This window comes from Jaculus jaculus, chromosome 10, assembly GCF_020740685.1.
Source record: "Jaculus jaculus isolate mJacJac1 chromosome 10, mJacJac1.mat.Y.cur, whole genome shotgun sequence".
NCBI lineage: Eukaryota > Metazoa > Chordata > Mammalia > Rodentia > Dipodidae > Jaculus > Jaculus jaculus.
Window position 1 is genome coordinate 4,762,599 of NC_059111.1, and position 13,873 is coordinate 4,776,471.

Sequence of the window (13,873 nt, forward strand, 5' to 3'; positions counted from 1 at the left end):
TAGTTTAAGTTGACATTGGAGAGGAAGGCCATAGTGGAGAAGGGGCATGAGCATAACCAAGATCCAATGGCTTCCCAAAACACAGCACTGTCTGATCCTTATTTAATGTTTTTTTTTCCCTTACAACTCAGGTGACTAATCAACAAGCAGCTGCTGAGCTGTATAAGGCTGTGTTAGTAGTAGAGTAAACACTTTCCCAAACTTTTACTGAGGTTCGTATCTACCATCTTCTGTCTAGTGCTTCTTACCTCCAAGTAGCCTGCACACACATGTACATGCCTGTGTGTGTGTGCACAGCATGGAAAGAAAGAAAAGCACTATATGATAAAGTATTCCTAATCAAAGGGGAAAGTATGAATAAGTATGTAGAACTAGCCGGGCGTGGTGGTGCACGCCTTTAATCCCAGCACTCGGGAGGCAGAGGTAGGAGGACTGCCATGAGTTCGAGGCCACCTGAGACTACAGAGTTAATTCCAGGTCAGCCTGGACCAGAGTGAGACCCTACCTTGAAAAACCAAAAAAAAAAAAGTATGTAGAACTTACTCTGTTCTTAATGTGCCATTGATGTGCCACTTAAGATGGAAAATCCTGCACTGTTAAAGTAGTCTTCTCCAGCTAACCCATTCCTTCTTTCTGAGTGTCACTCAGACTTGGCATGAGGTCTGTGAGAACAGATACAAGACAGCCAGAGGTTGCAAGGCTCTATTCGTTTTCCTTGGGAACTTCCCAGGCTAAGAGCAAATGTTTCTACCTAAAAAGTACTTTTGAGGAACTTTCCAAGACATGGTCCTAATTAGAGTACCTGAGGACAGAAGGAAAAGAAGCTGTGATCCAAACTAGTTTGAACAGTAGTAGCATAGCCCTCCCTGCTTGTCAGAGTTGTATTCTACCTCCTCACAGTTACGCTGGCTTTGAATGTCATATCTGGACACGGCTATATCCAGTAGAACAAAAGGACCTTTCTTGTCTCTTTAAGAAGCCTCTGTGCCAGGTGTGGTGGCACCCACCTTTAATCCCAGCACTCGGGAGGCAGAGGTAGGGGGATCAGAGTGATTTTGAGGCCACCCTGAGACTACATAGTGAATTCCAGGTCAGCCTGAGCTAGAGTGAGACCCTACCTCAGAAAAAATTTTTAAAAAAGAAGAAGAAGAAGCCTCTTGTTTGGTTGTACAGTGGTGGGCCTAATGCAGCTACCTGCGTGCATTAGAGCCCGTATTTCCCAGGAGGTGGGAATAGAATTACTGTCTCATGTTTCATACCAGGAAAAAAATGAGCCCACCCTGCACCCCACTGGGAATAAAATCAGGGCTGTACCTACTGTAGTTGTCATGAGGAAATGACACAGCATTTGTGTTAGGAGAGCATGTTTGGTAAGGAGGTGGAAGGCAGACAAACAGAACTACCCTTCTTCACCATCTTCTGGGATGTAAACAGTAATGCTGAGTGGTTGTGGTGCCCTCAGCAATCCTCAGCACCTTCAGTAAGAATGAAATTGTGCTCTGACCTCACTGCATTAAGATAGTTCTCTTCAGTCGTCTGTTGCCCAATCTCAGCAGGTTTCCAGTCTTACCGAGAAGCTGAGATGAAATACAGGCACAGGATTCACTCAAGTAGTGTCAGCATAGGGCATTGGTTTATGAAGAAGGGTATGATCGAAGTATAAAGCAGGGAGAGCACAATAAAGATGGAAAGATTCCATGGTGAGAAAGTAACTGAGATGACTGGTGTGGAAGTGTGTGTGTGTGTGTGTGTGTGTGTGTGTGTGTGTGTGTGTGTGTCACAGATGGAGCACGTGGCTGGGGCCGTGTATTGGAGAGCGTTCAGTGCTCCTTTTAGCATTAGCATGGTTAACTTTTCCAGGCATGGGGGAGCTCATGAAAGTTTGTACCTAGGATATGATTAGTAAAAGAAACAATTAACATAGTAAGAAAATATGTGATGAGACCACCAGTGTTTGCATTGTTCTTCCATATTAATGTATTAATGCTGCAGGTGGTGATCGCAAGATCGACACCAGTCTGATTCTACTTAATATGTTTCATTCACTCTCAAGTTACACAGAGATGAAACCAAAACCTGTCTAGTGTCAAATGCATGCCAGTATTGTGGTCTGTATCTAGAGTTTGAATCCCCTGCACATTCCATAGGTCTCATGCACAGCTAATAAGGCACCAGTGCTCCAAGACTACAAAAGTCTTGGGATATTTACTTTTTTTCTTTACTTACTGCATTACAAATCTATAATCAGAAAAAATGGGTTAGTTTCCTGTTACTAGTGGAACTTAAATGTGTGTTCTCATGTCTCTTGAGATTATCTCTGTAAGGCTGATTCAAAACAAGCTCTACATCTAATTTCATACCCAACTCACAGGATTGTGATGGTATGGGTCAGTCAGATTAAGATACATGGAATCCTGCCACCTCTGTCTTTCCCCTCCTTCCTCTGTCTTCTTCCTCCTCTTCCTTCCTCTGCCTCCCTCCTGCTGCTTCCTCCTCCTCTTCGGCTTTTTTTTTTTTTTTTAATTTTGTTTTGTTTGCATTTATTTGAGAGAGAAAGAGGAAGATAGAGAATGGGCACTGCAGGGTTTCTAGTCACTGCAAACAAACTCCAGACACTTGCGCCACACATGGGTACTGAGGAGTTGAACTGGGGTCCTTAGGCTTTGTAGGCAAGCGCCTTAAACACTAAGCCATCTCTCTAGTCAGCCTTGTTGTTTTGTGGTACTGGTGCTCAACATACACTAGATAATCACTTTACCACTGAGCAGCCTCCACCAAATTTCTGTGCCTCCTAGTGTTACCATCCCATGGCGCTGACCTCTACTGAGGTCTTATGTAACTACACTCAGCCAATAACATGAAGTATTGAAATGACTCAATGTTCAGGAACGTTGTCCATGAAATATAGCTTGGAATTTGTCTTACACTGATTTTGCCCTGCTAGCTTTATTCTTTAACCCTATGTTTAGCCATGGAAAGCCTAGCTATAATAATAGTTTTTTAAAAAATTGTGTATGTATGTATGTGTGTGTATGTATGTATGTATATATATGTGTGTGTGTATATATATGTGTATACACACACACACACATATATGGTCAAGGGCTGGAGAGATGGCTTAGCACTTAAGGCACTTGCCTGCTAAGCCCAAGGACCCAGGTTCAGTTCCCCAGTACCCATGTAGGCCAGATGCATAAGGTGGTGCACACATCTGAAGTTTGTTTGCAGTGGCTGGAGGCCCTGGCATGCCCATTCGCTCTATTAGCCATCTGCCTGCTCCACTGTCTCATAAATAAATAAATAAATAAATAAATAAATATTTTTTAAATACGGTGAAATATATATCATCTTCCCAGTTACAGAGACAATGTTTTTAAGGTATACCTACACATGTTTGCTTCATAGCTCCATCAAAAATTATGAGTGTAGGGCTGAGGCAGCTCAGTGAGTGGTACTTGCCTAACTTGTGTGATGTCCTGGATTCAATCTTCAGCACAAGAAAGAGGAGAGGATGAGAGGGAGAAGAGATGGATATTAATTTTAAGTGTAGATAATTTCTCATGTGAGTGGCGTGCTTTTGTCTGGGTCTGCTTCCTCAGCATGGAGCTAGTGTGGAGCCACAGAAGCACCTGTTTGCAAAGTCTCTGCGGGGTTTTCAGTGGCGAGGGAATAGGTGGAAGAGTGGAGCAAAGTGACATAAATGATTCTTCTGGTAGCACAGGTGTCTACATGGCAAGAAAGCATGCAAGTATGGTTGGTTTTATATATGTGTAGGTATATATCATAGATATGTGTGCAGATTGTCAGTTGCTACATTTTGTGACTTGCTAAATTCTACTTGTAAATTACAAAGTTAGTCTATAAGATTCTGTTGAAATGAGCAATTTCAAATCACCTATAATCAGCGTGGTTGATTTATGATTACAGTTACTGTCTAGCAGAAGTTAAAGAATACCCCTCAAAATAATTTGCTTAGAATTTACTTATAAATAGAAAAAAGTTAACTAAATGACAATATAAATTTTTCTCTCTCAGTTTCAGTATTGAAAATTTGTATGATCAGAATACTGTGCATGTAATTGTGAAATCAGAAGAGATTAGTAAGATCTGTCTCCAACTTTTCAAGTTGCAGAGTGTATGAACTTGATGAGGCAGTTACGAGGTTGTTCACTAGACCATGGTCAGCTAAGACGTGTATAAGCAGTTCCTCCTCAGGCATTCCTGTGAGCTGCCTTTTTTTCTGCCTTTGGTGTCCTCTGTGCAGTACTGATTTACCACAGGCTCTCCTGGAGCACAGACACAACTACTCAGCCAGAAAAAGACAGGCCAACTCTTCACCTCCCAAATGCACATTGCCCATGTGATTCTGGTTGTCCCTGCAGCTTTTAACACCTATATGTACATGTAATTAAATGGCCTTTGTCTTCTCTCTAAATAACTTAGTTTCATATGAACATAATGAAAATAGTAAAGCTCTCTTTTCTTTTAAAATATATCTGTATGCACATATGTAGACATGCTTGTGAATGTCTGAAAACAACTTCAGTGTCAATCTCAGGGACCCCCTTTCACCTTTTGTTTTGAGATAGGGTCTCTCCTTGACCTGGAACTCATGAATTAAGATAGACTGGCTGGCCAGTGAGCCCCAGGAATTCTCCCGTGTCCTCTTTCCCCATGCAGCCATAACAGGCACATGCCATTGTATCCATCATTTAAATAGGTCCTGATGATCCGACTTAGGTCCTTATGCTTGTAAGGCAGGCATTTTACCAACTGAGACATCTCCTCAGCCACACAGTGGAGATTTTAATTTTTTTTTTTTTAAGGTAGGGCCTCACTCTGTAGGTGACCTAGAACTCACTCTATAGCTCCAGGCTGGCCTCAAACTCTCAGCAATCCTTCTACCTCAGCCTCCTGAATGCTGGGATTAAAGATGTTTTGGCATGATCACTAAAGCATTGCATTCTACCCAACATGTGTGGTGATTTTTGTGCGTGTGATGTCAGCTGCTGCTGCTGTTACTGACTCCTCTTCCTTCTCCTTCTCTCTTATTTAGTGGAACTCAGTGCTTTGCACATAGTAAGCAATAGCTATACCATAGCTTCATTCTTTACGAACATGTAGCCTTTATTTTCTGTCTTTGTTATGTTTCTACTTTTGTAACATCAAAGAGTAAGCAACATTTAGCAGAGTCTTTATAATCATGTTTTCCAGATTAAATAATACATTTTAATATTGGTTAAGTTGGGAAATTTTTAACAGTACATTTTTCAGTCAGTGGGAACTGGTTTGTATGTGCATTGTTAAAGTCACCATTAGTATTACTCTTTGTTAGAGAAATTTAACCTTGTGAATTAAGCATAATGAATATGTGTATATAATTGAGAAGTGCTGCTTAACTTGCAAACATACATGCACAAGACAAAAACAATCATGCATATTATAGCAGCATTCATTATAGCTACTTACCAGCAGCTACAATGTCCAGCAATGACATGGTAGGTAAACAACTTATGGTATGGAAAACCAGGTAAATATTAATGCCATCATTAATAACCTTATCAAAGACTAAAACTGGTGACAAAGCAAACAATAAAAAGGATGTACATTAGAATTATGTTTTTTCAAGATATGTCTGCATGTGGATGAAGTCTCAGGAATATTCAAACATAATGTATTCTATAGCTTGTTTGTTTTCCCAGCTCCCTACATTGCTGTGTTCATCATGATTTTTTTTAATGTCTTGGGTTTATATGCAACAAACTCTCTGATGCGGGCTGAATAAAAATTTTCATGTAAATTGTAACAACTTAGCATCTTTACATTATCAAGATCACTGAACTAACCCAGCTGTGGGTGTTTTTTGTTTTAACAGGTGCCACTCAATGGCCCAGAGCTGGAGGGCAAGCTCCTTCATCCCCAAGCTATGAAAACTCACTCCACTCCTTGGTAAGAGCTCCTGGTCTTCATGGGTGCTTACAGAGCTCAGAATATCACAGAGGGTGGGAGGCTTTTTCTTTTTCTTTTCTTTTTTTTTGTTTTTTTCTTTTGATTAGTGGTACTCTTGTTGTAGTAAATTTTGTGTTAACAGTGAAGAAACAGTAGGGTAGCATTACACAGGAATTCTTTGCTGACATGTGGCCTACTTTATTGAGCATTGTGACACTTCGTATGTCTTTTCTGCCATCTGTTCTCTGGGACATCAGACTTCTGGTGTCAAAACAACTGGTATTAAGAGTGTTGTAAGATTTTTGTTTCTTGGAAGAATCCAGGGCGTACTATTTCTCTCCTGTTACATTTATGTACGTATAAGAGGAAACTCACAAGTAAGAAATCAAATCCCTCATTGCAAACTCATGATAATACTGTTCATAGTTTACTACATTTGCCTTAAGTTGTTTACATTAATGTCGGTTAAATTTGTTACACAAGCATTTTGTTTTCTTATAACAAAAAATATACTATAAGCAAACTCTTACTTACCAGACAAACAGGGCAATAAGGGGCCCTTAGGTACTTCAGCATGAGGCACTTGTGGTGGAATGTCAGCTGCTGTTGCTTTTGTCGGCTTACTTTTATAGCCCAGAATTACAGAGTAAGTAAGCATGATCAGATGGACTGCTAAGTCATGCTATTATTCCATAATTCCAGGTTGCAAATAGAAATGTTCTTTTTTATGGTTAACTACATTTTAAGTTGAAGGGAAGCTTTCTTCTCAAGTATTTTGCAAGTAAATACAAGCAGTGTGTTGCTGTTTAGATGCTAACCTTGTAACGTCGTTGAATCCCAGCTTCCTCACTCTTTAATACAAGTAGATCTCGCAGGCTTAACTTTACTAACATGTTATGCCAACCTGCACATCAGCTGTTCCCTCACCTCTTTTGGAGTTAATCTTAACCTGTGCTTTGCCTCCTGTTCTGTCTTGACTTTGCCAGAAAAATCGAGTTGAGCAGCAGCTTCACGAGCATTTGCAGGATGCAATGTCCTTCTTAAAGGACGTCTGTGAGGTACTACTTCTTTTAGATGGTGCCTTTTGTGTGTGTTTCAATTACTCATGACCCATTATCCATTTAAATCCTCAAGCTGTACAGACTCCATAGTTCTTGAAATCAAACAGTTGAACATTCCAGTTTTTGCAGTAGTATGTAAGAATATACTTCTGTTTCTCATGTTGTTGACAGTGACTCTTTCTTAAATGAGCTATTGGCATGTGCTTTTGATTTTTAAAATTCTAATATGTTTGTGTATAAGGCATGTGTGAGCCACAGCCAGCCAACACCATTTCTTCAGTTTTGTTTCAGAGCTGGATGTATACATCATTTAAGATAGGTGTGTTTGCTCACCCAAGACACAATTACAACTTAACTTGATGGATTTGAAGACTGTTCCCCAAATTGACATCTTTCAAACACCGTTATTAAAGTACACTTTATCCTTTTCCATCAGCTATAGTTGAGTATTGATAGAGTAGCCTTCATAGCCTTCATCTTGTGTAGAAGCTAAAAGAGATAACCTCATGGCATATTGGTAAATCTCCATAGCCTTCAGAGAGCCTTTCCATGTTGATGTTGATCTGTAGTGCAGGTAGCTGGCTTTGAAGCTTCCTGATAGCATTGCACTCCCTGTCATCCATGTATCTCAAGTAGGAAGCATAGCAGCTTTCTATCTGAACAGCACCAACAGTGACCTCCCTGCTCTCTTCCATCCTTACAGCAATCACGAATGGAGGACCGTTTAGACAGATTGGATGATGCCATCCATGTGCTACGGAACCATGCTGTGGGGCCTTCCACCAGTTTGCCTGCTGGCCACAGTGACATACAGAGCTTATTGGGACCATCCCATAATGCATCAATTGGAAGCCTCAATTCAAACTATGGAGGGTCAAGCCTCGTTACAAACAGTCGATCAGCTTCGATGGTAATATATAGTACCCATCTCATAAGCAGTAATTCCTAAATCCTATTACACTAAATGTTTTCTTCATGAAATTTCTGGGCAAGAAGGTCTCTCTTCCTGGAAGGCAGGTAAATGAAGACTTCTAAGCATTACCTTTATTGTCTTGAGAAAGGGTATTGACTGACTGTTGGCTCAGAAAATCTTGCTGTGGCTGCATATGAAAAGAAACTTTACAGAGATAGCTTAGCTTAGACTTGGACTTTTTTACAGATGTGTTTTAAGTGGCACGACATTTTGTACCTTGAAATAGTGAGCAGGAAGTGTGAATAGCAAAATCTGTAATCACATGAGAATTTTAAAGATATAGTATTGCCAGGCCCAGTAATGTAGGCCTGCAATCCCAGTTACTCAGGGGTCTAATTCAGGAGGATCACAAGTCCATAGCCAGCCTGAGTAATTTAGTGAGACCTGTCTTGGTATGAAAAGTAAAAAAGAGGCTAGGGATGAGCTCAGGTGGTAGAGTGCTTATATACTACAGAGGAGGGAGTTCAAGTTCAATTCCCAGGACCACAGAGGGAAATTATTTATCATAACTAAATTTAATGTAAAAATGTGCTCTAATTTGTAAATGCCCAAATTTAAACTCTATTCCCAAATGAATGAGAAAATGGGGAAAGTTAAGAATGGATATTAGGTTTTTTTTGGTGGGGGTTGATTTTGAGTTAGGGTCTCACTCTAGCCCAGGCTGACCTGGAATTCACTATCTAGTCTCAGACTGACCTCAAACTCACAGCAATCCTCCTACCTCTGCCTTCCGTACTGGGATTAAAGGCATGTGCCACCACGCCCAGCTTGGTTTTGTTTTTTTAAAGGAAACAATTTTAGATACATCCCCACAGAGAGTAAGATAAGTCCATCTTTTAAACTCTGTGCTCATTCTTTTTTTTTTTTTCAATTTTTTTTTTTTTTTTTTTGTGAGAAAGAGGCAGATAGAGAATGTGTGCACCAGGACATTTAGCCACTGCAAACTAACTCCAGATGCATGCACCACCTTGTGCATCTGTCTTACATGAGTCCTGGGGAATCAAACCTGGGTCCTTTGGCTTTATAGGCTTGTACCTTAACCACCAAGCCATCTCTCCAGCACCCCTCATTCTTTAGGGGGAAAGAATAGACTTCTATATCCATGCACATCAAAATATCCCTGTTGGGTGTTACGCATTATTTTACCCACACTGTCTCTGAAGGTGTGGCATTGATCTTCAACCTGTTATTTAGCTGATGCCACATGTGTATGTTTACTGTGTGATGTTTAAAGCTCCGTGCATATGACCACAAAGTTTCCTGTGAAAGACTTCAGCTGTGAGCCATGCTATCAGCTTTTAGGTCTCATGTCACAGAAGAGCTAGGTGCTCCTAATGCTGAATGCTTGTGCTTCATAAAGTAAGATTGGTTCAGATCTTCTGTCAGACTAACTCCTCCCTTTAGATTATTTTCTTTTTAAAATTTGTTTATTTGAGAGAGAGGGAAAGAGATATGCAGATAGGAAGGGAGAATGGGCATGCCAAGGCCTTCAGCCACTACAAACGAACTCCAGACTCATGTGCCACCTTGTGCATCTGGCTTACATGGGTTCTGGGGAGTCCTTTGGCTTTGCAGAAAAGTGCCCTAGCCACTAAGCCATCCCTCCAGTCCATGCCTCCTCCCTTCAGAGCATCCAAAGTCAACATCAGCCATAGCTGCATGGTTTCTGAGAGCAGTGTTTTCCATAGCATGGGTGACATGATATCTGATTATTTTAAAAGCTGAGGATTTTTTGTTGTCTTTTTTGGGTGTGTTTTTGTTTTCAGTGTGAGGAACTTCGAATTCATGCTCCTTTTAAATTAGTTTTTATTGTTGCTAAGCTAATAAAAGAGAAAACACAGCCGGGCATGGTAACGCACGCCTTTAATCCCAGCACTTGGGAGGCAGAGATAGGAGGATCGCCGTGAGTTCAAGGCCACCCTGAGACTACAGAGTTAATTCCAGGTTAGCCTGGACCAGAGTGAGACCCTACCTCAAAAAAAAAAAAAAGAGAGAGAGAAAACACATAGGAATATGACAAGGTTTTATCTGTATTAGTAGTAAAATTATTGTAACTATATGGTAAGGCTAATAGGATGGCACTTTGCAAATATGTATATAGAATACCAAGTCATCAATAGTTTGTGAAAGATGATGCTTTATCCTTACTTAAAAGAATATCAATTTACTTGAGTCCCAGCAACACTACAATTCATATTCCTCACCTCTACACTGTTACTAGCTGATGGCCTCTATTCCAATTTATCTGCTACACTATTTGGTATATCTCTGTCTCCTTCCATCTAAATGTGGGATTTGTATAAAATGTAATTCAGTCTTAGGGGAAGATTTTCATAGCCCTCCAAAGCCACAAGAGACTCAGTGCATTTGAGAAGGACTGTTGAGAGGAATGGTTGTTTTATTAATATTGTCCTGAAACTTTTAACTAAGAAAATAGCTCCTGCTACACTCTCAGAGATTGGGCTGCCTACTTCTTACTCCAGAACAGCAGCAAGGGGACTGCCAGACATAATCTTCAGCAGGAAAGAAGGGTCTGAAATTTCCTGGGAATCTGGCCTGATGAGAGCAGTGCCAAGAGCACAGCAGGAAAGCCCAAGCCCCTGCTCGGTGGTCCGGGGTCATCTTCTGCCCAGTCCTTGGTCCCCCACAGAGCTGCTCACAATCTTGCACACTGCTCCTGTTGTCGCTGTGTCCTCAGTCACAGTCAGTATTCCTTCTAGCAGAGGAGATCCTTGATTTGACCACCCTTACACTCAGAGAGTGACTAGGTGACCAAGTCTGAAACCCTTCCATGAATCAGTGTCCATCTCCATCCAAGGAAACCTTTTAAGCTGTGTGTCCAATTTCTGCTTTAGGAACAGGACCAACAGGTGGAGTGAGATGAAAATTAGCATGACTGTCACCTTCCCCACCCGCCGAGGCAGGCCTCAAAACCTACCTGTGTTGTCATCTTTCCTAGCCTCTCAGGGGTGTATGTTTTGGAAGGGGGACAGCTTTATCCATCTTGAAGAGTTACTCTCTTTTCTCCATCTCCATTACTTTAAATTCTAACTGTGGAAAGAAGTACGCATTTGTATGTTATAGGATCACTTACATATGATACTGCTTTATTATCTCTCACAATTACTTATTTCAATGTAGCAGGAATGGGGATACATGGGGGCATATTTGCTGTTTAGGATTGAACCCAGGACCTCGTACATGTTAGGAAGGCACTCTTGATGCTGAGCTTCACCCCCATACTCATAGTTACTAAATTCTAACATTGTAACATAAAACCAGCCACTTACAGTATACAGTGTGAAAGCAAATGGGCATGGCTATATTCCAGTGTCACTTACAAGTAGAAGTTTTCTTATTTAAATTTTAAAAAGACAAGATTTAGCCACATGCCATAATTTATTTATTTTTTGTTTTTTTTTAATTTTTTTGTTCATTATTTATTTATTTATTTGAGAGTGACAGACACAGGGAGAAAGACAGATAGAGGGAGAGAGAGGATGGGCGCGCCAGGGCTTCCAGCCACTGCAAACGAACTCCAGACGCGTGCGCCCCCTTGTGCATCTGGCTAACGTGGGACCTGGGGAACCGAGCCTCGAACCGGGGTCCTTAGGCTTCATAGGCAAGCGCTTAACCGCTAAGCCATCTCTCCAGCCCATACATGCCATAATTTCTGACCAAAAAACTAAATTTCCACATAGATAATGAGAGTTGGCATGGTTTGGATTTTATTTTTTCTTTCTTGTAACCTATAACTTTTTAAAAAGTTTTTTATTTATTTGAGAGAGAGGAAAAAGTCAAATAGAGAATGGGCATGCCAGGGCCTTCAGCTGCTGTAAACAAACTCCAGATGTGCACACCACCTTGTGCATCTGGCTTCCATGGGTCCTGGGGAATGGAACCTGGTTTTTTGGCTTTGCAGGCAAACGTCTTAACCACTAAGCTACTCTCCTGCCTGGAACCTATAACTTTTGCTTATTTTATTTTAATGACTTTTTAATTTCTTATTTATTTAATTTTTAATTTTTAATTTCTTATTTATTTAAGAGAGAGAGGGGGCTGGAGAGATGGCTTAGCAGTTAAGGTACATGCCTGTGAAGCCTAAGCACCCCTGTTCGATTCTCTGGGTCCCTTGTAAGCCAGATGCTCATGGTGGCACATGCATCTGGAGTTTGTTTGCAGTGGCTAGAGACCCTGGCATGCCCATTCTATCTTTCTTTCTCTCTTTCTCCTCTCTGTCTCTAATAAATAAATGAAAATAAAATCTTTAGAGAGAGAGAGAGGCAGATAGAGAATGGGTACACCAGAGCCTCAAGCCAATGCAAATGAACACCAGATGCATGCGCCACCTTGTGCGTCTGATTTACATGGGTACTGGGGAATTGAACCTGGGTCCTTAGGCGTCATAGGCAAGTGCCTTAACTGCTAAGCTATATACCAGCCTTTTATTTTTTTAAGTAGTTGAAATATTTAAGGTGAGCCATTATGTACTGAGAATATAAGAAAAGAAGTTGCTGACGGGATAAGAGTGATAACACTTAACCAGGCATTGTAGGATGTGCCAGGAGGCTGAGGCAGAAGGGTGCCTGAGCTCAACAGTGTCAAGTCCGCCTGGACAACAGAACAAGTTCCCATCGCAAAAACAAAGTGATCTCAGTAGCTCAGCTTCCAGCCTGTAAGCCAGCTAGTCAAGTGACCTTGCCTCCTGCATGACAGATTAGCTGAGCCAGTGTCCTAGGCTAATGAAATGGTCCTGTTGTTAAGCATTTTTTCCTTTTTATGTACTTTTTTCAGTGCTACTAGATGCAGCCAGTAAACCACGCCCCTGCTTCTCATTAGTCTGTTATAGCAGGGCTATGCCAGAGGTTGCCTTTGATTTGTAGGAGACCCATCTTCTTGTCATAGACGAAATAATTGGTATGTTTAAAACTGCTTCAGGAAAAATTTGTTTCATGCTAAGGTCAGAAGATTTTTGTTGGCCAAAATATATGTTAATTGGAGTCAATATCAGAATGCTTAGGTTGGACATACTTGACTAGCACTGAGTTCAGAATTAAATGAAGTTTCAGACACTGATGGCTTTTAAACACTTGAGTGTTGTCTCAGCTGTTAAAGGTGCTTGCTTGCAAAATCTTGCCACCCTGGGTTCAGTTCCCCAATGCCCCCACATAAAGCCAGATTTCAGGAGTGCTTTTGCAATGGCTAGAAGCCCTGGAACACCCATTCTCATTATTTTCCTCTCCCTCTCTCTATTTGCAGATACATGTTGCAGTGGGGGCCGGCATGACAGGGTCTCTTTTTGCAAATGAACACCCCTCTGACTTTATATGGGTGGCTAGGGAATTGAACCCTGGTCTGCAGGCTTTGTAAGCAAGCACCTTTAACCACTTAACATCTACCAAACTCTCCATTAAATCTGCTACCCAGGAAGCCAAGTGAGACAAGATGAGTATCACTGTGAGTTCCAGGTCAGCCTGGGCTAGAGTAAGACCTTGCCTCAAAAAAATTAATTTATTTTTTACCGGGTGTGGTGGAGCACACCTTTAATACCAACACTTGGGAGGCAGAGATAGGAGGATCGCCATGAGTTAGAGGCCACCCTGAGACTACATAGTGAGTTCCAGGTCAGCCTGGACTAGAGTAAAACTCTTACCTAGAAAAACAACAACAAAAATTTATTTTTGCTACATAATGTATATATATTATTATATTATATATATAGGGGCCAGAAAGATGGTTCAATGGATAAGATGCTTGCTTACAAAGCATAATGGCCTGGGTTCATTTCCTCAGTACCCACGTAAAGCCAAATGTGCAAAGTGGTTCATGCATCTGAAATTCGTTTGCAGTGGCTAGAGGCCCTGATACCCCATTCCCATTCTCCCTTCCT

At 41.1% G+C, this 13,873-nt stretch overlaps 1 protein-coding gene across 5 annotated transcripts in view; it reads left to right on the forward strand.

Annotated features, from left to right (window-relative positions):
* The window catches only part of Tcf12 (transcription factor 12), a 312,899-nt gene that overhangs the window by 275,298 nt on the left and 23,728 nt on the right, over positions 1 to 13,873 (forward strand). For 3 of the 5 annotated variants that reach the window (XM_045160124.1, XM_045160126.1, XM_004662494.3), the window contains 3 exons: positions 5,876 to 5,949; positions 6,936 to 7,007; positions 7,714 to 7,920. In XM_045160124.1, coding sequence (XP_045016059.1) covers positions 5,876 to 5,949; positions 6,936 to 7,007; positions 7,714 to 7,920 — 353 coding nt within the window. The remainder of the gene's footprint in view (positions 1 to 5,875; positions 5,950 to 6,935; positions 7,008 to 7,713; positions 7,921 to 13,873) is intronic. The other 2 variants (XM_045160125.1, XM_004662495.2) reach the window with 1 other exon arrangement.